We start from the raw sequence: 26,765 nt of genomic DNA on the forward strand, positions 1-26,765 counted from the left end.
AGTTCTGGAACTTTTTTTTTTTTTTCCCCAATGAAACTGCTTAACAATGACTACTTTAAAAAATAAGAAATAAAACATTATTAAAATATTACAAAAGGGTTTGTGTTTATGCTAAGCTACATTAACAGAACCTTTTCAAAAGGTAGTTACTTGAGCTAACAGGGATAATCTTTAATATGGAACATGAATATATTATAAATCCAGTCAGAGAAGTGAAAATGCAAGAGCATTCAGGTATGAGTTCATCTAGCACCTACTCTCATCAGCAGTTGTAGAAGCCATCAAAATGCAACCAAAACAGGGAATCTATTTTTCAGGCCTTTCTGCTAAATAGAATTCTTTCTGGTGTAAAGCTTGAGGTCACCCTGCAAGAAGAGAGATGCAAACCTGAAACCCCCGTCAGAATGACATCTATATTTTGAAGTCTGTTCATATGCACATATGCCTGGTGGGATGTGATTTGTGATGTGAGGTTTCAGATTTATATTTAGAGGAAACTACAGACAATTTGTTTTTAATAAGTGACTTTTATAGTTGGCATTTGGAAGGTTTCCCTGTGCCTGGTAGTTGTCTCCAGGGGAGGTATGAGCCTGTTGCTTTTGTTCGTACAGAAACTGCTGAACAAAGTGAATCTGGGTCATCCCGCACGCTGCGCCGCGTATAGTCCTGATGGGGAGATGGTTGCCATTGGCATGAAGAATGGAGAATTTGTTATTTTACTTGTAAACAGCCTTAAGGTTTGGGGCAAAAAGCGAGACAGGAAGTCTGCAATTCAGGATATCAGGTATGTCAGAAATCCCTACTGATGCTCTCCAAATAGGCAGCCCTTAAGAAAAAGTCCATCAGGTTCCAAGTTGAGTTCCAGCATTTCTGCAACTTTATATTTGTTGAAACCTACATGAAATCATGAAACGTATTTACTGGCTGACTTGTGGTTTTATGCGTTTGTAAAGGTTATATTTTCAGATTCCTAAAGGAGCACACACTTTTTTTCCCCTGTGATTAAGTCAGTTATGTCTCTTAACTAGAGCTAGTAATTTGTACGCTGTCTTTATGGGGATTGATATTATTAGTACATTTTAAAATTGCAATTTGTTGCTTTTTCTCAGAGGATTAGTGTTGCTCTGCACATCGTGCTGTGAGCTTTCTGCAAGTGCATAACTAACACACGATCCCCAATCTTCCTCCTCTGTTAAGCATTGAGGTTTGGATTCAATCTTGCTGTTGATAGAAAGTTCTTCTTGTTTTCCAGGAAAAGAAAGTTGTTGTGTTAACATGAGAAACTAATGTTAGAAACAGTGAATTATGTCCCTGTTTCATTTTTGTTTGTCTAGGATCAGCCCCGATAACAGGTTTTTGGCAGTGGGTTCCCAAGAACATACTGTAGATTTTTATGATCTCACTCAAGGTACCACCCTAAACCGAATAGGCTACTGCAAAGACATTGCAAGTTTTGTCATCCAGATGGATTTCTCTGCAGACAGCAGGTACATCCAGGTATGTCTGAGGTAGTCTCGTGTGTTTGCTGTGAGTCACCTGTTCTCAGGTGTAAGAAGATGGAGATAAGAAAGGGTGAGGGAGACTTTCCAAAGTTGTTGTGAGCGTCAAGGCGCCTCATAACCTTTCTAGGGAGGGCAGATAAGTCAAGCTGCCTTCAGGCTGTTGAGAGAGGTCTGTTCAAAGTTCTCTCTTTCTTTGTAAAAACTCGGGTCTTCCGCCTGGGTTCTGCAGCTCCAACTCTTCTGTTGTAGGCAGGATGGAGATAAGTGTCCGTGGGTAGGAGGGGGCAGAGCTCTGGGGGGGTGGCTCCTGGGCATCATTGGGTTGTTTGATGACACGTGAAGTCCAGTCCTGTCCGGGGTTGCAGGGGCCTGTCTCTGTCCAGAGCCTTTTGGGTTTCCTGGGTCCGCGTGAGGGGACTTTGGTGGTGCAGGCGCTCAGCCACTGCTGCATTTTTCCTGTTTCTTTTGGACTGTCTTGTTATATTCAGTATTTTTTTTTGTTTGTTTTTATTGACGCTACGAATTGTTTTCTTTTTGTCACTCCCCTATTTCTGGGGGGGGAGGGGAGGGGAAGGGCTGGCCACGTGTCTCCTGGCCAAGTACAAAACCCAACAGGAGCTCCCTGACAAGGGCAGGCAAAGGGCTCTCTCATTTCAAGGGAAAAGGTCCAACACGGAGGAAGCTTTGTGGATTATAATCTCAAGAGAGAAACAGTCCCTCGTGCCTTTCCCGAGGATGGGATTCATATGGTAGGTGAATTATTATGTCAGGCTTGTGTGTGAAATGTTTCTGGTTTAGTAGAATTGTGTTGAGATAGAGCAAGGAGTGTATGAAAGAAGGGGAATGCATCAGGTGTGCAGTGTGTGAACACCTCCCTCAGCTACCAGTGTGCAACGTGGCTGGTACTGCAGAGCCCACAGGGGGAATTGTGGCTGCTCAGGAAAGAAGGAAAAGTTATCATAGGTGTTTCTTTCTTGATCAAAGTTGTTGAGAGTAATTTTTAATGCAGGATATGTTACAAATAAAGAAAAGGATGTCTTTATGGCGAAGGTACTAGCTTTTTTCCTTTGGTACTTTCAGGTATCCACGGGTGCATATAAGCGCCAGGTTCATGAGGTGCCTGTGGGAAAGCAAATAACAGATCCTGCATTGATAGAGAAGATCACGTGGGCCACATGGACAAGGTAAAAATCCCAAATCACTCATTTCTAAGGACTCTGCAGAGATGGTGGGGGTGGGGCAGATGCCTCTGACAGTGACTATGTGGGTAAGCAGGAATGATGCTGATGAAGGAACTTGAGCTACGGGAAGGAGACATCTGTTAAGAAATATTGTAGATGTAAGCAAGTATCCTCTTAGTGAGGAAGTTTGTGTATGAGCTGAGTGCTGTGCGAGGGTACGAGTGCGTCCATAAGGGACGGAGAGTTGGGCAAATGCTGTGGGTGCTCCCACAGCAGGACACCGTGGGGTGACAGGTAGAGGTGGTTGGGAGTCACCCGGGACGGACGCGTTACTGTGAGGGGCTCTGATGAGATCGCATTAACTGCCGTGGTTTAGAGGAAGAGTTTTCTTTTAAGGGTGGGAATTCTTCCCTGCTGTGCTGTGTCCCAATGCTGTTATTGACACTTGGTTTTGGAGCAGCATTCTGGGAGAGGAAGTGATGGGGATTTGGCCGCGCAATGCAGACAAGGCCGACGTGAACTGTGCCTGTGTGACCCACGCGGGCCTCAACGTCGCCACTGGAGATGACTTCGGGCTGGTGAAGCTGTTTGATTTCCCGTGCACAGAAAAATTTGTAAGTGGGAACTTGAACGTAACGTAAACATCAGAGGTTGGGCCATGGTGCAAGTGGTACTGAGGAGGTGATGGGGTGGGATGCTGCAGAGCCACCAGGACTGAGCTGTGGGGTTGTGGCTGCAGAGGAACTGCTGTCAGTGTGTGGGGGAATTCCTGCTCAACCTTTGGTCTTCCGCCCGCAGGCCAAGCACAAGCGGTACTTCGGGCACTCGGCACATGTCACCAACATCCGCTTCTCCCATGACGACAAGTACGTGATCAGCACTGGAGGGGATGACTGCAGGTAAGGAAAGGAAAAAGGAGGGGGGGGAAAGGGGGAAGGAGGGAGGGGGGGCTGTTCCAAACACCATTGTTGAGAAAACCCATCTCTACCACGAACCATGTCTCCAGTCATCTCTGACCATGGCCTGCATTTATCTAGATGCTTGCCCTGCAGGTTTTGAACTCTGCAAAATATTCTCATTACCCACAAGTGTTCCCAATACCCTCCTGATGACCACTTCTTTTACAATTTAACTATACACAGCACACAGAGCGTCCACTGTTAAATAATATTTACTTCATTTATCTGCCAAGTAACTGTCAAGTTACTTCTGTTTAGAACCCTGTGTGTATTTAATGTACTTGGTGTCTTGTGCTGTGCTATCATATGGTATGATGACAGTTACCATCAGTTGCTCTGGGGAAATAACCCTGCCCCCATTTGTTTTCTTGGTAGTGTCTTTGTCTGGCGATGTCTTTGAATGGCAATGACTTTCTGCTGTTCCTGCCACCCCCAAGCAGCTGCTGTGCCCAGGGATGCCTCCAGCCTGCGACGCTGTGCAGGGACGCCCTCCCAGTGTGATTTACTGACCGTGAATGTGATGGTGCATTTGAAAGACCCTTGAGTAAGAAGGTGCAGCTGCAAAGGGGATCCTTCTGTGCCCTGGGTAGACCGTGGGGAGGAACACTCCACTCACAGAGCTGATTTTGCCTCATGCAGCATTAGTCAAACCCTGCTGAAACAGGAGCGCACTGAGGACATGCTGGGCCCTTTACATTTCCGTTATTTCTAAATTTATGGTGTCAACATTTCTTCAAGGAATCGGCTGTCTTTCCAACACCTGCGTAACACTCACATGTGGTGCACTGAGAAAAACTAGCAGCTTTTAGTCAACATTGCTGGGGTTCACACTTCTGCTTTCAGTAATTCAAGGAGCAAACTATCATTTTTTAAGTCAGTCCATTTTCTTTTTAAATATATATATTTGGCAAACTTTTCTATCCATAAAGTGCCTTTCAGTAATTTTTCTAGTAGTACGGGCTAGAGTCTTGCCTCCCACCAATTGCTTTCAACACACGGTGCTATAACTTTCACACAGAGGAGGGCTAACCAACACCATTAACACCTTTTCCAGCTGCCTACTTACATTCTCCCTGATTTCTGCTTTGCTTCCCACCACCTTCATAAGTGAATTCCCAAATGATCCTGACGGCAAGAACCTCCTGGTAAGCTGTTCACAACTGCTTGGCAATGGTAGCATGAGTGCAGCCACAACTGGAATCTCAACTCAGACGGTGAGTAGAGTGGGACAGAGTTGGTTGCAGAAATTCTGACACAGAATTTCAGGGAAAAAGCGCTTTCTGGGTAACAACTTCCTGCAGACAGTGGACATTTCCTGTATTTCAGAACTGGTTTGAAAGTCCCAGGAAATGTCCCTGTCCTCAAGAAGAGCCTCAGCTTTGCCAATGGGGGGAGTGACTCCTCTCCCCCTCCTGCTTCTCTCACAGCCGAGGCAGGGGCGACCCACCACCACATGTTCACAAACAGGCAAGATCAAACCTTCAGCGTTCTATAAAAACACTTTCTCAGAACCAAAAAATGCAATGACATGAGAATGGGAGAAAGCAAACAAAGTTCAGCTTTTGCCAATGAAACTGTTTAGAAAGGAACAGAAAATGTGGGCAATATCAAAACAAAAGATTTTTTTGGTATTTCAGGCATGCAAAAACATATATGTTGTGAAATCACCTTTTTTTAAACACCACTGTTCCTTTATCAAAACAAATGAAAGCCAAAATAAAACATTTACACTTACATTTACTCTTTGGAGAAAAAAAAAGATAGTGATTTAGTCCCAGTTCAGGCAGCTGTCACTTGGAACTGTGGCAACTTCCTGCCAGTCCACTTCTGAGGCCACTGTGTAAGCTGGCAGCTGCTGGAGGTGACAACTGTGCAGTCAGAGGAGTGGATCAAGGTACGTTTCACACACAAAAGTGCTTCAGCAACCTCACAGAATCACCTTCTTATTTAAAATTGAATTTATTAATGCCTTATATGACTGTACAGAAGATCAGTTTGTCAGATACACAATACCGAGTCCCTATGCAGTCTTTTTTTTTTTGCAGAAACCTTCTCGCTCCAATCCCATAATGTTGTGAGGTGGTGATGTCAGTGAGCACCTTCTTGGCCTATGTCGTAACAATCTTTGCCTTCTCTCACACTGATTGTATCCCGACTCCGACCACTTGTGTGGCAGAATGAGTTAATCAATGGTGATGTGAAAAATATCTTGAAGCAATAGTGTCTGTCAGGAAAACACCGAAAAGTTGTATGTTTCTATGGTTTGGCTGTGTGTAGAACATGTTCACAGGTAACCATGTATTATACTGTAAACTAAAATATTAGTGCATGAATTTATTTTTCAATGGTCAAGATGATATTAATTTAAAATCTGTATCAAATAAATTTGGATACCTGTTTTGCGTTTCCATCTCTTCAGTCACATTCAACCACAAGTTGATCCAAAGCAAATACCCTGGGACTTGGTTTCCCATTTCCTTTGAGCTAGGGTCTGCTATCATCTATTATAGTCTCGAGACTAAAACAAACCAAGGCTCTGCACTTTTAGCAGAACCTACTAACACTTTGCTCTTCCACAACTCTCAACACCCGACTCACAACAGCCAAGTGCCCCGGGCCAGGATCTCTCTGCACCAGCCCCACGCCCAACAGCACCAACTGCACCTGCACCAACTGCCACTGCACAAACTGCCTCCCTCCGCACAGGGCAACAGCAAAGGACCCGTGGGAAACCCACCTAACTCACACGGCTAACGCCTCACACACTACTGCCACCACCAGCTACAAAGGGTAGTTAATCACAATCAGCTTAAACTAAATCAACACAAATATATTAAACTTGCTTCAAGAAAGCAAAATGCCAATATTATTTTATGTCTATAAGCTTTATTGATACTTGGGGTTTTTGTTCGTGGGGTGGTTTGGTTTTTTTTTTCTTTTTTGGGGGTTTTTTTGTGGGTTTTTTTTTTTTTTTTTTTTTTACATTTCACAATGCATTCCACAGACTTAGTTCAATACAGCTTAAACTGCAAGTATATAAATTTCCACTTATCGTTTCTTGCATAACAAGGCTTTAAGTTTCCAAACACCATTTGCAGCATTAGATATTCGGTCCACAGATTTATCAGAGTTTGAGAGACTGTAGGATTATTTGCTCAAAATCAACTACTGTAATGTTTGTGCAGCCAAGTGTATGTTGTAATTTTCTTTTAATATATGTGGCAGTTCCTTTGTTCGTTTCTCTTTTGTTTTCCTTAAAGAGATGCTAGTGTTTACGGAGACATTTTAGTTTCTCAAGCTTGTGTGCTATGGAGCTAGTCCAGGACTCAGTCAATTCTCTGAAGTACGAAGCACTGTGGAGCAGCTGAAAGATCTAAGCTTTGTGAAACACATATATATATATATATATATTGGCAATTGATAAAACAATAAAATCACGATACAGCTATACTCATACCAAAAAGGCAAGATTTTTCAAAACTTGCTAAAATGGTATATTCTTCTAAAACATCTCATTTTAGAAAATCTGCTTCAATCTACACAGACCATACACAGTGCACAAACTGGGAAGTGTTCTCCTCCGCGCCACCTGCACTACCTCTTCGGGAACGCAGCAGGGACTACCTCTGACGAAGCAAAATGTACAGCTTTCTCAAATCGTTTGTATTAGCCAGTGCTGCACACGGGATAAAGAAAGATGATTAGTTTTAGATCCATACATAGCAGCTTACAATACTTAAGATGATGAAACACATGGCAGTCAAAACAGTTATTTTTCCTCAAACACTGCGTTGCTAAAAAATAAAGATCTGTGAAATTGCACTGCAATGTCAAGGGCTTTGCTATTCCCTGACCCTCCCCATGTAAATCCAAATGAGTTTTTTTTTCCCCCCTTAAAGATGAACTTCCTATCCATAAGTTGCTTCAGGCTTTTTATTCAGTTTTGCGCTTCAACCCAGGGATCTTTGCTTGGATCCTACGAGAGGAAGAGGAGAGGAAAAAGAAAAAACAGCATTTCAGTAACAAACACCAAAAGCAAACATGGTCCTAAAAACAGCAACGCATGAAGATAATTAGCACAGCAACACAGATTTACTACACTCACAGACCAACAAAACTCCTCTTCGTTCAGCCCTCAGCAGCAAAGGCCGAGGGCCTCGAGTTTCACCAACTGTTTCCAATACACAGATTTCTATTGGAAGTTCTCTAGGATTAACTTAACAGTATCTGTGAGGAAGGAGCTGATTCCATAACCGTTCCAAATGTAAACAAAGGAGTTTTTCCTCCCAGGACTAGAGCACTGAGTGCGTTTCTTATATCCAGGAGTACCCCACACATGAAGAACTGGAAATGTTATTTATAAAGTGAAATTAAAAAAAAACACCACCCAACTCACTTGGCCATGGCGTCTTTGACGTTCTTGTTCACGAGTCCCAAATAATGGTCAATTTGGGCCTGCAAGGGAAGATGGGAGCTGTTAAGAGGCCTGCCGAGGGGCTGGGGGCTGGTAACAAGCTCAGCCTGCCCAGAGCAGCCTCCAGCCCCTTGAGAGGCTCTGGGAGCCTCCTGAAGCCACACAACCTGTCCCTCATCCCCCCCTTGGGGCGACGGGATTCCCAGTGACCACAGCGTCCTCCCAGCAGCTGGGAGAGGAGCCTGGTAGGCTCTGCCCTCTGCTCCATACCCGTTGTCCCCCCTTGCCACATCCCGGGCTGGCTGCCAGCCCCAGCACCCTTGTTTTTGAAAGAGGAGAGGGCACGGCTAAGCCGGAGCTGGCTTCCCCCCTCCTGTGCTGTGACCTGCTCAAGACACTGCCTGCTCCAGCTCCACTATCATTTCATCAGAAGTTTTTATTTTGGCTCCTTTTTTACATTGTCCTCTCCCCAGGAGAAGCAGCAGACTGTGCCAAGCATCTCCCACCTCCTGTTTTTGCCAGGGCTACTTTAGGACACAAACCCTGACTATCAGCTCCAAAGAGGGTTCTTCATAAATTCTTTTACAAGTACCTACATCAGGATTAACACACAGTGCCTACTGCTGATGTAGGCCTGGCCACATCCAGACCAGAGGAGAGAAGGCTTTGGGGTTCATCAGGCCTTGTTTGTAACTGCTGGGGAAACCTCCCTACGCTTCCACCCAAATGGGGGAGAGACTTCCACAGGAACTCCATTTCCTCAGCCCTGGCACTGACTCCCAGTTAAAGGCCTGTCTTTTAAAGGCTTTAAAGGTTTTAGAAGATCAAAATGAATTTTGGTTTTATTCACTCCTGGTTTGGCTTCAAAGCGAGTTTTATAAAGCATTTAACGAATCATAAACACTCACCTGATGTCTCTCATAAATAACAGGAACACTGAAGAGCGAAATCAAAGCTGGAAAAGAGCACATCAAAGGTGTAAATATTGACAAAAGGGATAGTGTTCAGGTAAGACAGACTGGTTTCCACACCTTGACATTCCCTTCAAAAAGGTACAAGGAAAAGAAATAACTAAGCCACATAGAAGAACTGTTGGCCAGTAATTTAAATAATCCCTACTGGGGAGAAGCTGGGCTGTTCTCCAAGTCTCATTAACAGTACAGTAAGTCTGGTCACAGTTCACTGTTTCACTGAGGGTTATACAAATCCTTTGAAAAGGATGCTTAGGCTTCTGGCAGTATCACTCAGTTTCGGGCACCTGAGGCCAGCCTGCTCTGGGATACAAGAAATACAACTATCTGCAGCAGGGCATGGCCAGAGCCTCCCCCAAAACCACCACACTGTGATGATATCCAGGGGAGGCTGACCCTGGCAGGAACAAGCACAGCAAAACGTGCTTTGCAATGATACAGTGTCTGGGAAATTTGTTAATTCAACAACACAATTTCAAAGTTATCTGTTCAGCAGTGTTAGCAACGTCCCAGAAGGAGGACATAAAACTTTTAACATCTTGTTACACACTCAAGAACACTGGAATAGCCTCCCAGTACGGAGCAGAGTTCAGTGCTTTTCCAGAGTTATTTGGCATGCCATGTACAAACACAATTTAAAACACTTACCCAGAATCAGTAATGTCAGACCATTAAACAAGGCACCAACATAAGTGAATACCCACATCAACACTGCAAACTAAAAAGGAAAAAAAAAAAAAACAAACAGCACATCAGCTCATGGTTTGTTTTACTGGCACAGACTAGTTCAAGCAGTGAAAGAACTTCTGTAAACACACACAGGAAACTAAACCACCCCAAATTGCCCTTCACCCCTGTACAGCTCCTGTAGTTGAGTGACAAGATGGCCGAGGGGTTCAGTGCCTCTATCACCGGGCTGAGCTCAGCCCAAGCCAGCAGTGACCCGATGCTGCCAGTCAGTACTCGGTGCCTGCTCAGCGCCCTCTGTGCTCATACAGCACTTACATCTTCAACAATGATGGGCAAATGCAGTTCCTCCCTCCCTCCCTTCAAGGGGTGGAATAACACAGGCAAGTGAGAGGCCAAAGGGCTGGTGCCTGACATGGGTGATGGGACCAGCAGGCCCTTGGTCTGGTAGCCCAGCAGCTGGCACATGGGCTGCAGCACAAATGGCAGCACCAAACTGCCCCTGTCAGGGTTGGGTTAGCAAAGGTGTCTGTGAAGGGCTCACTAGTCAGGACAGAGGTTTGTGTCACGTGAGGGCAAAACCTGTCTGGAGGGTAACGCGGCAAGGTTGGCTTAATTGACTTTTTTCCTGTTACAAAAACATAGGAGCTTTGGATACTAGGAAAAAAAAAAAAAAAATCAGGGAAGAGAGGAGTTGCCAGTTGCCAGTGCCGTAAAATGGAGGCTGGCTCCAAGTCAGAGGCAAATTCAGAAGCAAAGTCATCCTTCTGTGAACAGACCCCCAACCCCTCACACTGCTGTCATTTCTGGCTTCGTATCATGGCCCGAGTCGTCCCCCGCCACGGGTCCTGCCCCTGCCACCCCCCCGAGTGCCCTGCACAGCCCCCCCGCTGCACCTCCTCTACACAAGGATCTGCAGAGGCTCCAGCCCTCCGCTTTCTGCCAGGTGGAGAGTGTCCCAAGCACACCCCTGACCTATGCGAGGGTGGGAGGGGGCTGGAGCCTGCCAGCTCTATTTCTGTCCAGGATTCCTCCCGAGGAAAACCGGCCCGGTTCTTCTAGTCTTGCAGAGCCCATAAGGAACCGAGCCGCAGCCAGGACCCGGGTGTCACCACAGGGGTTTGCAGAGCACGCAGGAGGGACCCCCGGCACTTTGAGCAACTGAGCATCTCTGGTTACTCCGTGCCAGACACTGCAAACACCGAGCAGCAGGACAGAGGTGGCGCGGAGGCCACTGGTGGCATCAGGGAGAGAAGATCTGGGCAGAGTTAACAGGCGAGGGGGAAGCACCCCGATAGCAGGAGATAGATGCAAGAAAACGGGTACAAAGCACTGGGAAGAAAAATATGCCTGTTGAGGGGGACTGTGGGTGCAGGCAAGGCTCTAGCCCGCAGCCAAGTTACTCACAAGTTATGTACGCAAACATCCATTTTTAGTTTATCATAATAATGCAAAATGTCCAAACCAAACGCCAACACCAAGATAAGGGCGTGACAATCAATACAAGCTTAACTGCACAACCCCTGTAATGAAGTTTGCTTGAAGAGCTTCATTCAAAGCTGAACCCCTTCAACATTCAGCAGGATTAATCACAAATGATGCAGTTCTTCATCCATCAGATCTTTCCAGATGTGACAGAGGCAGCACTAGAGGCACCCTCAGACACAGACACCATCAGCTGCGTTCCCACTGACGGGTTTTGGCAGGTTTATCAAGAAAAATCAAACACATTTCTCTGAACTCCCTCATGACTTATCTAAACCTTGGCCCAGTTGCGCTCCCTGCCATGCCAGGGCGAGAGCTGCCTGCCAGCCTCCTCGCACAAGACACGTGAAGGGAGCAAAGGCCTCCCCCTCCCAGCAGGTCTGAACATGCAGCACATCCCTCTCCCCGGCCAGGGCAGGACAGCCAAACAATCTTACTACAGGTGAGGGATCCATGAGAAGCCTCTCTGGCGGCAGGGAGCACACGAGGAAAGCATCCCAAGAGCCGCCCCCATCTCCTCCACTGCCCCACCGCGGTGGGGTGGCCGCTCCCCAGCAGTGCTGAGCTGTGACCCAGGCAGGAGAGATGATGAGCTCACCTAACAGCAGGGTGTGGGAGCTGAATCAGTCCCAAAGTCCAACACCTATCAGGACTGTGCAGTCCTCTTCAGTGAGCACTGAACTGAGGGCCAGGGAAGGATAAAATGGGGGAGAGTTAACACTTGACTGACACAGGCTTGGCTTCCCCCAAAGTCTGTCCAGAGCAGCAGCAGGGTCTAACAACAAGCTGTGTTGCACGAGTAGGTTTTAATCCACTTCGTTTATTTACACAGAGCAGGAGAGGGAACAGTGAGCCCAGAGACACACACCCCCCCCTCGCAGTCAGGGACTGCTCTTTTGAAAGCTGGGGCTACAGGGCAAACAGAGCTCAGCAAAATCCTCAGCACCACCCCCCACAACTCCTTCCCTCTTCACACACTCCTGACCGTGAATGCAACACTCTGGGATTAAGTGGAGTTGATCTCAATTCCACAGTTACGGATTGGTCTCTATTTCTGTATTCATCTCTATTTCTGTATTGGTCCTTTTTTTTTCCTCTCCCTTAGAAATGAGACAAACTCAGGAAACCTAACAAATGCAAAAAGGCTCACCTAAACACCTGAAGCTCTGAGATGAAAAAAAAATAAAGAGCAGAAGCAACCCAGTGACACTATTGCTCTTCCCCAGCTCAGGGCAGAAGGACAGCGCAGGGCTGAGCTCAGCACCAACGCTGCAGCGACACAGAACCCAGGAAAAGTCCAGTACATCTGACAGGCTCAAGCAAGTCTTTGCCTGCCTCACTGCAGTGATTAATGACTCCCCAGTACCCAAAGCATACCACAGTTTCATGGCAAATCCAGAAACATCCATCTAGCAGTTTCTTTGCTATAAAATAATTCCAATGTAGCCAAGTGCTCTGTTTCTCAAAACAGGGGTTGAGCAATGACAAATGGAGAGCAACTGTGCCCCAGTGTACCATCAGCTGCCGTCAGCAGCTGGGGGCCAATCACCAGATCGCTGTTTATCAGGACAAAGTGCAGCTTCTCCTGGGACTCTCTGGCAAGGGCTCCTCTGGAATTGCTCCTCAAGGGCTCTGAGGAACTTCTCCTTGCACTGCATAAATATTTAGAGTCCATTTTAAGACTTCTATGACTGAAGCACTGCTTAATAAAAAACAAAAATATCCTAACAAGACAAATTTTACAGCCAGAACTATTACACACAATAAACTGACCTTCCGACATTTTCTACATTAAAGCTTTGTAATTATACACAAATATGCCGTTTCCTATAGTGAAGATGTTTAAAGTACACGAGCCAAGATATTACTTTTTTTTTTTTTTTTTAAACAGGACCATTATATTACATAAGACACCAGCATTTTCATGTTCTCCTGAAGCACAAACTCCTCAAAACCAGTAACTTGTGCTCATGAACTGTCCTGACATTCACTGGTTTCATATAAGGGCTTGCTCCCAACTACCATCAACTATACTAATTACCCTACAGAAATAATTTTAAGTGTCAGAAGAAGAATGGGGAAATGAGTGAGTTCAGCTAAATAAACATGTCTTTCCTATATAATCACTTTTCAGATACTATGGTAGAGTGCCTTGCAGACAGTCTGACTGGAATTAATTCTGCTTCTAACATATTTCCCCTGGAAGGCCTAATTTTTAAAACAGTGTTAACTGAAACGGCACTTGGCTGATTGCTGCTTCCTTTTCCTCTACTGCAAGGGACTGTGATCTCTAAACAAATGGTGTGGAAATTCTTATAACTCAGGTGAAGAAACATATCACAAAGGGTTTAATTATTAAAGAAATACGACCCCAAGTTTTTCTATTATGTCATTCAATCAGATCCAAACACGACTTAAGCAAAATAACTTTTCTTTGAACGCAGAAAGTCAATGCCCTTAAAAAACACGATTAACAAAGAATATGTTCCCTTCCTTGCTCACACGCCAAGTTCAAGTTAGCAAACTGCAATTCCAGCTGTGTGAACAGTAATTCTTTGGCTCAGGGCTGTGGCCTAGAGATGGTGCAGAGATGTGTGGGAACACTGGCAAGGCACGGACAGTACCTGCCACCCTGAAGCCATTTGCCCATTAAATGACTGCAGAGGTATCTATCACGTCCAGAAAAATAACCAGAAAATAAGAATGCACAGACACATCATAAAAACACTTCTACTGCACAACCCTCTAGGGGCAGGAACATTATCACACAAAACCCTGGTGCTAATAGCCCATCTTCTCTTTCCCTTCTGAGAAAATTAATCTTTACCAGGAGCAGCAGAACCCAGGTAACAACCTGGCAGCCCTCTAATCTTTCCTGTCTGCCCAGGGAAAGGACTCATCTTACTGACCGTGTTTAGGCTGGAGCATAATAAGAACCTAGATCTAGACACTCTGGGTAAGATCCTGAGATCTGCCTCCGATTTCTATTCCACAAATATAACAAAGACACTTCCAGCCTTCTTATTTTTCTCCAAGCTTCGCTAGAAACCCCCTCCCCCAACCCCATGACAACTCAAAGGTCTTTACAAAGCACTAAGTAAGGGATTTACCAGAGGATAAATGCAACTTTATTTCAAGAAGATTAAGTGAACTGAAAAAGAAATGGACAACACACTGTTCACGGTAAAGGAAACAACTGTTTGAAAAACAAGAGAAAGGTGATTAGCTGGTAAGGATAGAGTGTCCTTCTCAGAACAAAACTGAAGGGGTTTCAACCAATTCTTATCTCTTTTTTTCTACATTTTTTTAATTATTGTTCTTCACCATCAGTTTTGTTCTGCCACCTTCAATAAATCCTGTTAAATACTACTGGGACATATCCGAGATACCTGTTAGGTAGCCCTGCACACTTAAGGCAGAGCAACTAGCAAAACCCATTTCAGTAATTGGTGTCACTAAAAGAAGCAGCTATTTACACCCAAACCCTGGACTGAAACAATCATCCACCTTATTCAGAAAATGAGGGCATCGCTCAGTCCCTGTCTTCGAGCAAAAAAGGGGGCACAAGAACTCCTACCATTTGAGGCAAGTAACTGTGCACTGACCACTCACTCCTCTCGGACAGAAACAAACAGAAAAACAAAACCAGACTGCGGCATTCTACCCCAAACCATGGGTTTTCCAGAGGGATGGGCACACCTTGGTGACACATTGTTCTGAATGCCCATATTGGAGCTGTGTCTTGTTTTCTTAAAAGATTTCTACTGTTAAGCACCAGCGAGGAGGTATAACCGCTGAACCCCACGCAGCCAGAGCTTATTTCAGTTTCCCATTTGTTTTTATTATACTGTCAAAATAAAGTACCGATAAAGTTATCCACTCTATTACTGCACACAGCACTTGATATTCAACTCCATGTGGCTAAAGTAAAGTTATACTTCTTGACAAACAAAAACGTCTTATGACTTCCAAAAGCAAACTACAAGTCGTTATTTACTTATACAGAGCCAAAGCTGTGATTGTTCATTCATGTTTGTAAGGACCAGTGGGCTTTGCTAACCCAGGTCAGCAAGGGACCTACTGACCCAAGGCTTCCGTACCTAGAACTAAAGTGAACTTACCTTCAGAGAATCAACTAAGTCATCGACGAGGAAGAGACGTCTCAGCTCCTTGACTGTGCCGTTAATGTGACCAAGCACAACATTACTGTATTTCTGAATAAGCTCTTCAGACACAGCTACATCAGACTCCAAGTAAGCCCTGTAAGAGAGAAGAGCTTATGGAACTCCACTGTGAGAATGCTGCCAAACAGTACCAGCCTATGTTAGACATACAATGTCAACACACCTTCTTTTTATGTTATTAAAAGAAAAACCTCACTGTATGAGGAACGCTAAGAGGATAGAACAGAACTAACCTAAGGTATTCTTAGCAGGTAAAAGCAAACCTTAAAAAAAATCCACCACCTCTCTGATGAAAAAAAAAAGTTTCCTTCTGACTCCCATGCTGTGTGAGTGCACTTACCAAGTCACACACAGCCTTACCTGGATGAGGCAAAAAAGTTGTGCTGGCTGGCACATGGGTGTGAAGAGACAAGGCCAACGAATGGCCACGACAGCCTCCAACACCACTGCCCCATGTGCTCTCAGCTAGTACTCTAATAAGGCCAACACATATTCAAAAAAATGAGACACAGAAAGGCTGGGGGGGTGGGGGAGTGGCATTCTCCATTTTTACTATTGTGTTAGGCAGCCTAATATTTTGCCAGACTTAATTTCTCAAACAGAAAAATCTCCTACAGAAGCAACATCCTGCTGGAAGGCACTTCTGAAGTTGCCATTAAGCTGTAACACATGCAGTAAGGCACGGTAAACCCAGCAATTTTATCATCATTTGCTTAAATAATTTCTTACAGTTAGTGACAGCAGTTCTTTCAAAAGAAAGATATAAACTCTTCTCTGGTTAAGTGTTCTGTCCACTGTAACTCTGACCTGTAGCTGCAGTGGCTGTGGCAATTGAGTCTCATATAGAGAATAATTTATTTCTCTGATTTGCATGTTGGAGGGAGCAGGAGCAATGCAGCATATCTGTAACAAGGCACTCATTTTGAAGTTACTACAGTTGTTAAACTTCTACTTTCGTTGGAAGGGGCGATTCTGCTTTGGGGTGGGTTTGATTTTTTCCAAAATAAAAACCCCACAGTGGAGGCTCCTATGTACGTCATTTAAGGTAAAGTAAAACACAGTCTTGTGGCCAGTCCAAACCAAACCAAACACTTTAACCTGTAACTACAGAGGGTGGCCATTTCAAGGCTACATTCTGCTATCCACACTTGGCTTGAATCTGCAAGATATTCGGTCCCTGAATCAAAAGTTAAATTATTGTCATGGATGTGCTCTTTCCTGTCAAACTGACTTCAAGTAAAAACACCCTTCTCATAGTACGAGGTACACAGACTCCAAGTGAGCAACCAGGTATGTTGCTCAAGAATGTCTGGAAGCTTCTTGTGAATATCAGTGTTTTTAGAGATAAACTGCAGAAAGAACACAGGTAGAACAAGTTTTGCTTGTTTTTGCTGAGAAAGAACTTAACTGATAAACTTGGAATAATAGTGAGGATACTGCAGAGCACTGCTGGGTAGACAGAGCAAACAGGATTTCAGCTGGGATTTACTCACCCTAATGAGGGTGAGCAAGGAAGGCCATGCGGGGCCTTGAGGGGTGAAAAAGCCCAACTCAAACAAAAACCTAAGTTTACAAAAGATAAATATTTCACAGTGCTATACTGAATGTTGTTGCCAATTGTTCTGACATTTTTTTACCATTAGATCTAAGCTTTAAATCAAATACTCTTTTTTCTTTTCCCCCCGCCAGAGTTTTGTCCCACAGCTGTTTAAGGCACAGACTGGTCTCCACCAGGTGTCTGAGGCACTACACACATAGTGAGGCATGGTGGTAAATCTGAGAAAGCGTTGTATTTTGCCTTACTGAAGGTGAGAGGAAGTGAATGAGAATAATTGGAAACACCACAAAATTAGTAAGAGCTGTAAACAGCAGGGCAAGCAGGAGTTTCTTAAAGGCAGAAGGGAAGTTGAGATTGACCCTTCAGTGATTAGTAAAAGGAGAGAACAAAGTCTGAGCAGTGCGAGATAGAGTTGGTATGGAAACACATGCTCTTAGTAACTACCCTAACACAGGAGTAAGTTCTTTTTTCTCTGAAGATGCAGTTTTGCAAGAGCGGGCACCTCTGTACTCAGGAAAGGATGAATGCCACGGGTACCATATTCCCACGGTGCAGGGAAGTGCACACGTGGTATGCCCCGAGGACTTAGTTCATCACTTTAAGCAAAGAGCTCGGAGGCCCGCTTTGAGGACCTAAATTCATCCTATGGTTCAGCTCCTCCAAGTTTCTGGACTTCTGATCTGGGCAGGCTGCGACGCGCCTGGATTGTGCTGATGACAAGTCAGCCCTGCATGTGGAGAACACAGCTGTGCTGCTACACACCAAAACACAAATTTTAAGAGTGTTCTTCAAAAAAAGTTCCAAAAAGCTAAAAGCATCCCCTGCTACATTTATTCTGGTTTTTTGCTAAATATATTGCATTGAAAATGCTCCATCTCCTGGGTATTCTTTAAGTTTTGTACATCATCTGCCACTGGTCCACATTCTGAAGACTACAGCGTTCCGAAGTGCACATCTTACTCCACTAGATTTAAGTATTTAGTTTTGTCTAATGTCACTCAAGACTGTAACATTCCCAGAAAAATGCCCTGTACAAGGTGCTCAGTTCACTGTCTGCACCACTGCGTGTGCCTACTGAGAAGAGTTGCAAGAAGAGTGTCATGGGCTGCCTAAGAGATTTGTCAGTTTGGAGACTATTTACATTATTATGCAACATATTACAGCATGTGTCATCTACTGCTTCCAACAGCACCAAAACGGCTGTTTCCCAAAACACGCTTTTTCTTAATTAAAAGAAAAATCTCACCTAAACGGGTGGCCTTCATCAGACTTTTGGATTGCCTGGATAACTCCCTTGTATATCCTAAAGCTGATCGTCACGGAAAGCAGGGCCAAGGCAATGTAAGCTGTCACACTCACGATGCTGAACACTGTTAATGAAAGCAGCAGGAACAAGCTGGCACCAAACACCACTCCTGTCTTCTTAATGTCTCGCCAGTAAAGGAGGTCAACAACTAAAATTAAAAAAAAAAAAAAAAAAAAAAAAATTAGAACAAGGTACCTTTGGCATCCATTTGAAAACAGTAAAACATGATTCACTTGAGTGCTGAAAGTCATCAAGACAGAGCTGAAATTACAACTAGAAATAGTTTATTTTAGCACTGATTCTGATTCTGCATTGGCCTTCAGATTATTTGCATTACTGTTACTAGGATTATTTGAAATGTAATTGCTAAAATTTAAGCATGATTCCACCCTTAGGCAATGTCAGAAATAATCTCTTCAACTACTGTGCTGTGTTCTGCAGCAGAACCGTGGCAGTTTGTGCTTCCTTTCGATTTATTTTTGTGTGCTTTGTGGAGGTCACTCTCTGAAGAGCTGGATTCCGATTCCCTGTTAGGACAAATGACAAGACACTAACAGATCTCTAAACCCTTCCGTCTTTGCAAGTCTGACAGAAGCCAAGGCACCGAAGCTCAGGACTCATTAACAGTTCATTCTGTTTCTTTTGAGTGAGGACATTCCCGTGGGAGTTTATCATGCTCGTTAAGGGTGACAGACTGAGCCATCAACAGGGAAAAATCTCACTGAAATTTCAATCCAGGCTAAATCTGCTGTGCTCCAATGCAGAGTGCTTCATTTGGAAACCAAGTTTATTTCTTCCTTAAGCAACCCTCATGAGAAAACACAATATTATGCCATTTTTAGCATCACTGTATAAACTACACCCTTGCACAAGTCATGGGTAATGGTTTAATACATGCACTGCAGATTGGTTTGGTTTGAGGTGCTGCTGCACCTGCTCCATTCCCTTACTGAACTCATCAGATCTGGCAAGTATCATTCACCATTCCCGACTACGGAAGTGGGCAGGGCCATCTACTCTAGTTTTTTCTTCATGGTGAGAACCACAATAAAATTCACTCTTCATGATTTCTGCTTTCACAGCTGATTAGACTTTCACAACAAATTCCTCTTCTGCATCAAGATTCTTTGTTCATAGCAACAACGTATGAGATACAAAATTCAAGATAAATACTAGAAAAACTATTGCTATTACACCATAAATTTTGTCATCCTTTTTCATCCTAAACATCACCAAAGTGAAATGTAAAATAGCGTATCACAATTGAGAACAGATTCTTACTCTGAATGACTGTAGAAGGAAATAAAAAAAAAAAAAAAACAGTATTTAGCTATTATTTCTTACGGGAGGGAAATATGGTAATGCACCAACATGTAATACTGAGTAGCCTCTGTAGGACAAAGTCTGCATAATCCCTTTGTAAGTACAACATTAAATTGGCTATGGTGCAATTCAGCAGTGTTTCAGAAGCTCTTTTCCTAATTATTTCCATAGGGAAATCATACTAAGCAGCAGGCACTGGAAAGATAAAAACCCTGGTCAGGAACTTAAGAGCCGCCATTTTTATGAAGCAAAATATTTTACCCAAATTGTTAATTCACATTGTGGTAGAAATTTCCTGAAGTTCTACAGGCAGGACCAGGTTACAGTCACATGAACATCTTTAAATTTATCACAAATCAGAACTGCTGTGGAAAGAAACAGCCTCACCCCTGCAGCACCACTCAGTTCCCCTCCTTTTCTCTACAGGGCCACAGGCAGAACCCGCCTGCTTTTCTGTACAGTGCTGACCACTACTGCACCAAAAACATAAAATAAAAACTAAGCAGCCAGCCAAGATCATGCTCTGGTTGTGGATCACCATGTGACTCCACAAACATATGGGGTGAGAGATAGAGCAGCCAACTGAAGGAGGTGGCACTCACTCGTGCTCCCAGAACAGCTCCCATCTACAGCCCTCGGCATATTGCACCCTGCTGACCTGTCCTTCTGCTGGCTCTCTTCATCTTACAAAGCTGCACTTCCATTTTCCCTGACAAATAAATGAAGCTCTAAGGAGTTTTCTTTAATATTTGCAAAAATCAAAGTGCCCCAAAAATCAAATCATCATAGAATTCCTTTTGTATGGGCTACCATCTCTAAATTTAACAATGTTTTTTTGGTTGTTTCTTGGGCTTTGCTTCTAATCACAAAAGTGTCCATTAGCGTCCCTGTATACCTTACCTTAAGCAAGTTTAGCATGTAAAAGGAGGTTAGGAACCAAAACCGGGAGCCTGACCTAAAAAAAAAAAAATCACTGAAACTGCAAACCTAAATTGTGCTGCAAGTATCCATAGCACCTGGGTGAGAATTTGAAAACGTCTTGGCAAAAAGTCAGTGATTTTGTGCTGCTAAATAATGCAAGAAATCTTTGGGAAAAAAAACATTGCTTTCCCATTATTTGCTTCAAATACCAAAACTATATTTATTTTTAAATACTGCAACTTGAGCATCCATACATTCAAATTTGGGTGCTGCTCCCCTATCATGTGTCACACTAAGTATGAGCCCTACCCCTCTCTGCTTGCAGACAGCCTGAGATCTGTAAACGAGATATTCCCTCCTCTGTCACACAGTTTTAAAGCCTCTCCACGCATAGTGGGTTCCTACTGTTTCACAGGGAATCACTTATCACAAGCAGTAACGCATTATACCTCAACTCAGTATAAGGAATGTAAAGACAATAATTCATCTGTATGACAGTTTCCAGAATACAAGAAACAAAGGTGAATTGCTGGAATGAAAGCATACCACAAATGCCAAATGGCCTCGAGCAGATCCACCTTCAACTCTTTTGCTCTCAGTAATCAATAAGAAAAATCCCCAAGCTAAGACCTCCCAGACCAGTTAAGCTGTACACGAAGCATTTTTCCTCACTCTGTCTCCGCTCCATTTGGAGAACTACCAGATCAGCCTCAGCTTAATGACATACATATCTGATTTCATTGTAAATTCCTCAAAGGGAAATTCAGAGTTATAAGTCACTGAAAAGCTGATTTAGTAATTTTCAGTCCAAGAGAAGTGCACTATGCCATTCATTTATATTCTCCAATTGATCACAAATAGGTATTTGTATTTCTTTCTAAAGGAAAATATTAAAAGCATTACTAGAAGCAGCTTTCTGGCTTTAACGTACACAAGATATTCACAGCAGATTTAAAAGAACAGAAAAACAAAAATTTCAATTCTAAGCAACAGCCCTGGCAAGCAGTATCGTTCCTCATGGAAAGTGTCTTAACCTTTATTTTATACAATATGAACTATAATCTCACACATTTAATTCAAGTATTCCAGGTCTATTCTAAAGCAAGAACAGCTGCCTACATTTGGTAAGCACGAACTGTCACTTGGCACGTCTAAAAATAGTACTGCTAGCATCCGTGCCTTACATGCAGAACTCATCCAATTACATTTTGCTTTTAAAGCAAGTGCCATGAGAGGTTTGTCACTGTATTATTTTTTTTGAAGCATTTTCTTTCTTTCACGGACATTTTATCTTAAAACGGCCTGGTTCGTAGTGGGTTTTGATGACAAAAACAAGTGGTTTAATATATTTAACCTGATAATCCTGTTTAAAAAAAAAAAAAAAAAATCCTGAACCAAGTCACCCTCTCTTTTTTTAGAAAGAGCAATTAAAAGCCTCGAGATCTACATGCCCATTTTAATTCGCATCTATGAAAAGAAAACCAAGAAAAAGGGACTGACCCATTTTGGCATCCATCTTGAGTGTGCCTGCATGCACCCAGCTCTTGCACAGCTGACTACCCAGAGCCTTTTCACTTCCTGCCAGGGCGCTGGGAGGTCAGCAGAGCTACGCAACAGCCTGCGCCTCGGCCGGCCCCCGCCAATGGCTGCCGAGCCGCTAAACCCTTGGAACGCAGCTGCCGAGCCCGGAGAGTCGCGCTCACAATGAACAACCACTCTCTATCTAGTATTTGGAAACAAACAAAAAAAGGGGTTTCAGCGCCGAAGAAAGGCTGTTTGTTTAAAAGGAGAAGTAAGAGTAAAAAAAAAAACCACCACACAAACAGTGTACGATTTACAGCCGTTGTATGAACAACTGCCATCACACTGGAACCTTTCTGTAGTCTGAAAGGTAAGGAGACCTTCTTTATAGTCTTCAAATAGTAAAAATAGTGTAGGAGCACAAGAGCCTTTTCTGGACCAATGTAATGAGAGCCAGCATTGTGCTAGCACAGAAATGAAACGCAACAGAAGAGTTGAGAGAATGGGCAGCTCTCAAATGCATCTGAAATGCGCAGTGACAACTGTCACCATAGCACCATACAGGCTGCTGTGAGGAAAATGAGCTACAGACCCACAAAAAATAGTACACGACCACAAACAGGCAAATTGTTGTTAAATTCTGTTTAGAGATGCATTTTCCAGTCCCACTAACTAAACTTCACCTTTACAGATGACAGTGCCCATGGGGTTCCACTGCTGTTTTATGCAGAGCATGGAGCGGGCCCAGCGTGGAGAGAGACACCAAAGAAAAACCACCATCCCCCTCGGGTGGCCAGTCTGCCAAGCACAGACACCGTCAGCAGGCTGGGGTTTGACATTTTCAGAATTTCCTACATGTGAATGACCATTTAAAATGGCATCAGAAGCAGGAGTAGTCAGAGCCACAAAACCGAAACCTCCTTTTACCCTGCTCAGCCGTGTGGGAAGCCAGTTTGGTCCTTGACTGCCTTGTTGCAAGTCAGTAACAACAGAACAGTCCCAGGCTGGTGAAGCTGGGTGGTTATAGCATGACTGCACGTGGTGCCAAGCACGTGGAGCTGACTTCAACCAACAGAGCTTTCCCTGTCCTAGGGACAGTCATTACAGAGGAGCGGCACGTCCAGTGGAACCAGCAGGCCCATCTAACTGGGTCCCAGAGGTCAGAAATCAAGTCTGCATCACACACAGCTCCGCCTTGGCACATCTGCCCCACAATCCATAGCAAGAAAAAATGATACAGATCTCACAAAGTACATGCCAGAATGAAAATACAGTCTGACAGTACCAGATTGTCCCCCCAAAATGCAAATACTATCTAACAATTACTCATGAGACAAAGCACTATTTTTCTTTCGTTTCTACTTAATCATACACCTGTGCCTATGTGCAAAATGTATGAACTAGGAAAATCATTCCGAACCCCTGACTACTCACAATAAAAACTTAAAAAGATCAAGTTCCACACAAGCTTGTGCAACCTTTTCCACTATTTAACTAAACTGAACCAGAATTCAGATAGATTTTCAGCACAATCATTTAAAAAAAAAAAAAAAAAATAGCCTGGAGTATAGCTGTGGCACCCATCCTACCATTAGCATTATTCAGCCATTAAAACCTGACAATTCATCGAAATAAATAAAAAATAAGTGTCACATTTTAGTACCAATTACTCCATGGGGACCTGTCTTTGAAAGTGCTAAAAATAAGTCCTGCTCCCCCCAAGGAAAACCTATTTCACCCTGCCTATCTAGATGCTCAGTGCCACAGGTATTAATCAATACCCCAGGCTGTGCCCACTTTCACTGTGCTTGTACCTCAACTACCACGGATGGAGCACAGCAAAACTAAATTCAGGATTGTATTAATTAGAAAGTAGTGCTTTAGCTAGAAAGTCTAGCTATGAACTATGCTTTGGGCTCTTCTCTGTTTTAGATTTGTTCATTACTTTTTTAATTTTTTTAAAGAGTATTTTTTTTTTAGCCTGGAAAGAAGCATGTTGCAATATTTGCTTCTATATTTATTTTGGGGCAAGATGATAGTGTAATCATGCCCTGAACTTTACCCATCATTCTCCCTGCCACTGGAGCTGGACCTAATGAAGGAAGAACACATGAGACAAGGCATCTTCTTCTTGTTATAAACAACTGCTACCAGAAACAATGTTAAACCAGGCTTCGAGAACAGTTGCAAAAGGAGAGGAACCAGTCTTCTGCTTCCCCAAAAAACCCTCTTCTTGCTCTGCTTCCATTTTCTTTTAGACCTTATCTCTGCAAGTTAAATTCTAATTAAACCTCAAGGCAGCAGGGACTTCCTTGCAATGAGAAATAGGCACTAACCCAGCTTCCTCCACTAAGATACCACTGTGTAAAAACAATGCAAGGGGGAAGAGGAATTTAAAACCCTGCTTGAAGCAATTACACCAGCACAAAATACGCACGTAGGACGGGTTCAGGTTTGCTTTGTTGGTGTGCTGACAGTTCCACTACGTGCTAGTCAGGACTGCATCTTGCCAAGAAGCCAAGCGCACAGACCCCGCTGCCCCGGGCACCACGCAGCTGGAACGCCACGGCTCGCACTGCCTTCCCCCCCCTCCCCGAGCGTGCCATGCAGGCCAGCTCTGCAGGAGCAATTCAGGGATTTTAAACCAAGACAGACTCCATTATTCTCCAGGCCTCAAATTCCAGGCTCAGAAATATCTGCTTTCGGTTGCAGTGAGGTACAGACCGCCACCAACCCTGCTTGTCGAGCTGTAAAAGAAAACCTGAAAATGGGGCCTGCATACCCAAAGGTAACTCGCCTTTCAATTTGTACCAAAACCTTCTGACCTCAGTGCTTCCCCCCACCCCATGAATTTCAGGCCTAATGTAGGGAGTGCTGAGCATTTAGGCTAGTTACACATCAAGAACACATGACTAAACACCGCAGAGTACTTGTTCCTAATCTTTCACAGCCCTTTCATTAAAGATTAGAACTTCTAGAAACTTGTTTTGCAGGGGCAAAGTTTCTTCCCCTGCAGGGCTTTTTTTCTACATATTTAGGTTCTGATAGAGCATTCTATGGATTCTAGACAGCTGTCGATTTTTTTTTTTTTTAAAGTGGAAAAAAACCATAACTTTGAACAACAGTTATTAATAAAGAGGAAAGCTTCACAAGTACAAGCACCACGCATATGACATGGCCCTTTAAGAACATATTTAAATATCCAGAGATGATTAAATTCTTTTAAAGATTGTCTTGTTGATAAAGTTTGAAGATTACATATTCAAATAAGGCTTAAACTCTTACACACTGAGCACTAATATAATGATCCACAGAGATTTACACTGCTGATCTCCCATTGGTGGTACCAGGAACAAAGGTCAGAACCACAGTAATTTAAGGTTAGCTACTTATTTACCTAGAACAATTTGATACTATGGCTGTAAATTCTGACAGATCTGACAGTTTCACCTAGAATCCAAGAGAATTACGAAAAATCCAAAGCAAACGTGATTAAAGGTAGATTCCAAACACACTGTGCCAAACAGAAAAAAAACTCGCCATACCACCCTGCTGTATTCTCTGTGCGGTTTCTCCTCATAAAATTATTAAAAAACTACACGAACTGCAGACACGACATTCTTTCAAATGAACGGTTAGTATTATTAAATTATTAATGATCAAGGAATTTCCAAGGAACATCAACTACATTCAGACTACACTGGTATTTGTGCAGTGCATACCAAAACAAGCTGTTGTTTAATATGCTCTCTAGGACTGAAAAAGATCTGCAGCGTCACACAAGCTATTTCACCTACATCAATAATGTATTCCTCTGCATTGCTCATCTTTAGCCATTTTAACCTACAGTTTCGCACACAGCACACACAGATCTTACATCTTGAGATACATTTCACAACCAAACACACGCTACAAAGACCATCTGCTAAAAACAACCCGCAGCATCTTTAGGTTTAAAAACGGGGGAAAAAAGGTGAAAGAACAAATACCCTTATCCTTCCAACTGCTCGGCTGACTGTCCATCTCTCCACCAAGGGTCTACCCTCCAGCCGCGATTATCAGTTATGCATACCAGGAGGAGAGCTGCAAGAGGAGAGATCTCCAGCCCAGGATGGGAAACATGGGCTCCCCCGGCAGCGTCTGCAGCGTGGGGCTGCCGGTGCTGCACTGGTGGTGCAGGAGCGCGGTCAGCTGACGGCGCGGGGTGTGCAGCAGCACTGACGCAGTGCGAGCTCTCACCAGCCTGCTACTGCTCCGCCACGGCCGGCGGGGGCAGCTCCTGCCTCCCTGCACACAGCCCCCGAGAGAGGCAAGGCTGAGGCAGAAATCGCCGGGACGGGGGCACACGGCTTCTTCCTGCCGAGCTGGACACGCCACGCCAAGGCCACTGGAAGGGCCGTGGCCGCAAGGCCCGCCCAGGCCTAACAAAAACCCAGCCGCACTAAGCGGCTTTTCACAGCCGAGCGGAGCTAAAAGTAGTCAGCAGACAAGCTTTCAACAGACTGCTTTTCAAACGATGGTTAAAACACGCTTACAAGCCTCCCAGATAACACTGCTTCTCCTCGGTTGTTTGTGGGTTTTTTGAACAAATGCCCGACTGTCTACAAGACTCACAGAGACATCTTTGTGAGGGAAAAAAAAGCCTAAAGGGAAACAGAATGGGACCCTTTCGCTGCCGGTAACAAAAGCAAGAGGTTCAGGAAGAACACAAGAAGTGTTTTTGTTGGCATCTTTAGTCCTTACAAACTCCTCA

At 44.0% G+C, this 26,765-nt stretch overlaps 2 protein-coding genes across 18 annotated transcripts in view; one reads left to right on the forward strand and one right to left on the reverse strand.

The window, feature by feature from the left end:
- EML6 (EMAP like 6) overlaps window positions 1-7,540 on the forward strand; it is a 132,404-nt gene extending 124,864 nt beyond the window's left edge. For 5 of the 9 annotated variants that reach the window (XM_074903970.1, XM_074904125.1, XM_074904054.1 and 2 more), the window contains 6 exons: window positions 612-784; window positions 1,335-1,497; window positions 2,583-2,686; window positions 3,144-3,297; window positions 3,482-3,582; window positions 4,018-7,540. In XM_074903970.1, coding sequence (XP_074760071.1) covers window positions 612-784; window positions 1,335-1,497; window positions 2,583-2,686; window positions 3,144-3,297; window positions 3,482-3,582; window positions 4,018-4,042 — 720 coding nt within the window. In that variant the 3' untranslated portion in view covers window positions 4,043-7,540. Of the gene's footprint in view, window positions 1-567; window positions 785-1,334; window positions 1,498-2,117; window positions 2,546-2,582; window positions 2,687-3,143; window positions 3,298-3,481; window positions 3,583-4,017 lie in introns of those variants that run through there. The other 4 variants (XM_074903731.1, XR_012633523.1, XR_012633519.1 and 1 more) reach the window with 4 other exon arrangements.
- The window catches only part of RTN4 (reticulon 4), a 74,888-nt gene continuing 53,700 nt past the window's right edge, over window positions 5,578-26,765 (reverse strand). For 6 of the 9 annotated variants that reach the window (XM_074904655.1, XM_074904894.1, XM_074904561.1 and 3 more), the window contains 6 exons: window positions 18,188-18,395; window positions 15,321-15,459; window positions 9,676-9,745; window positions 8,965-9,011; window positions 8,039-8,097; window positions 5,578-7,618 (listed from right to left, as the gene is read on the reverse strand). In XM_074904655.1, the coding sequence (XP_074760756.1) occupies window positions 7,576-7,618; window positions 8,039-8,097; window positions 8,965-9,011; window positions 9,676-9,745; window positions 15,321-15,459; window positions 18,188-18,395 (566 nt within the window). In that variant the 3' untranslated portion in view covers window positions 5,578-7,575. Of the gene's footprint in view, window positions 7,619-8,038; window positions 8,098-8,964; window positions 9,012-9,675; window positions 9,746-15,320; window positions 15,460-18,187; window positions 18,396-21,991; window positions 22,096-26,001; window positions 26,413-26,765 lie in introns of those variants that run through there. The other 3 variants (XR_012633551.1, XM_074905174.1, XM_074905275.1) reach the window with 3 other exon arrangements.

This window comes from Athene noctua, chromosome 1, assembly GCF_965140245.1.
Source record: "Athene noctua chromosome 1, bAthNoc1.hap1.1, whole genome shotgun sequence".
In the NCBI taxonomy this organism is placed as follows: domain Eukaryota; kingdom Metazoa; phylum Chordata; class Aves; order Strigiformes; family Strigidae; genus Athene; species Athene noctua.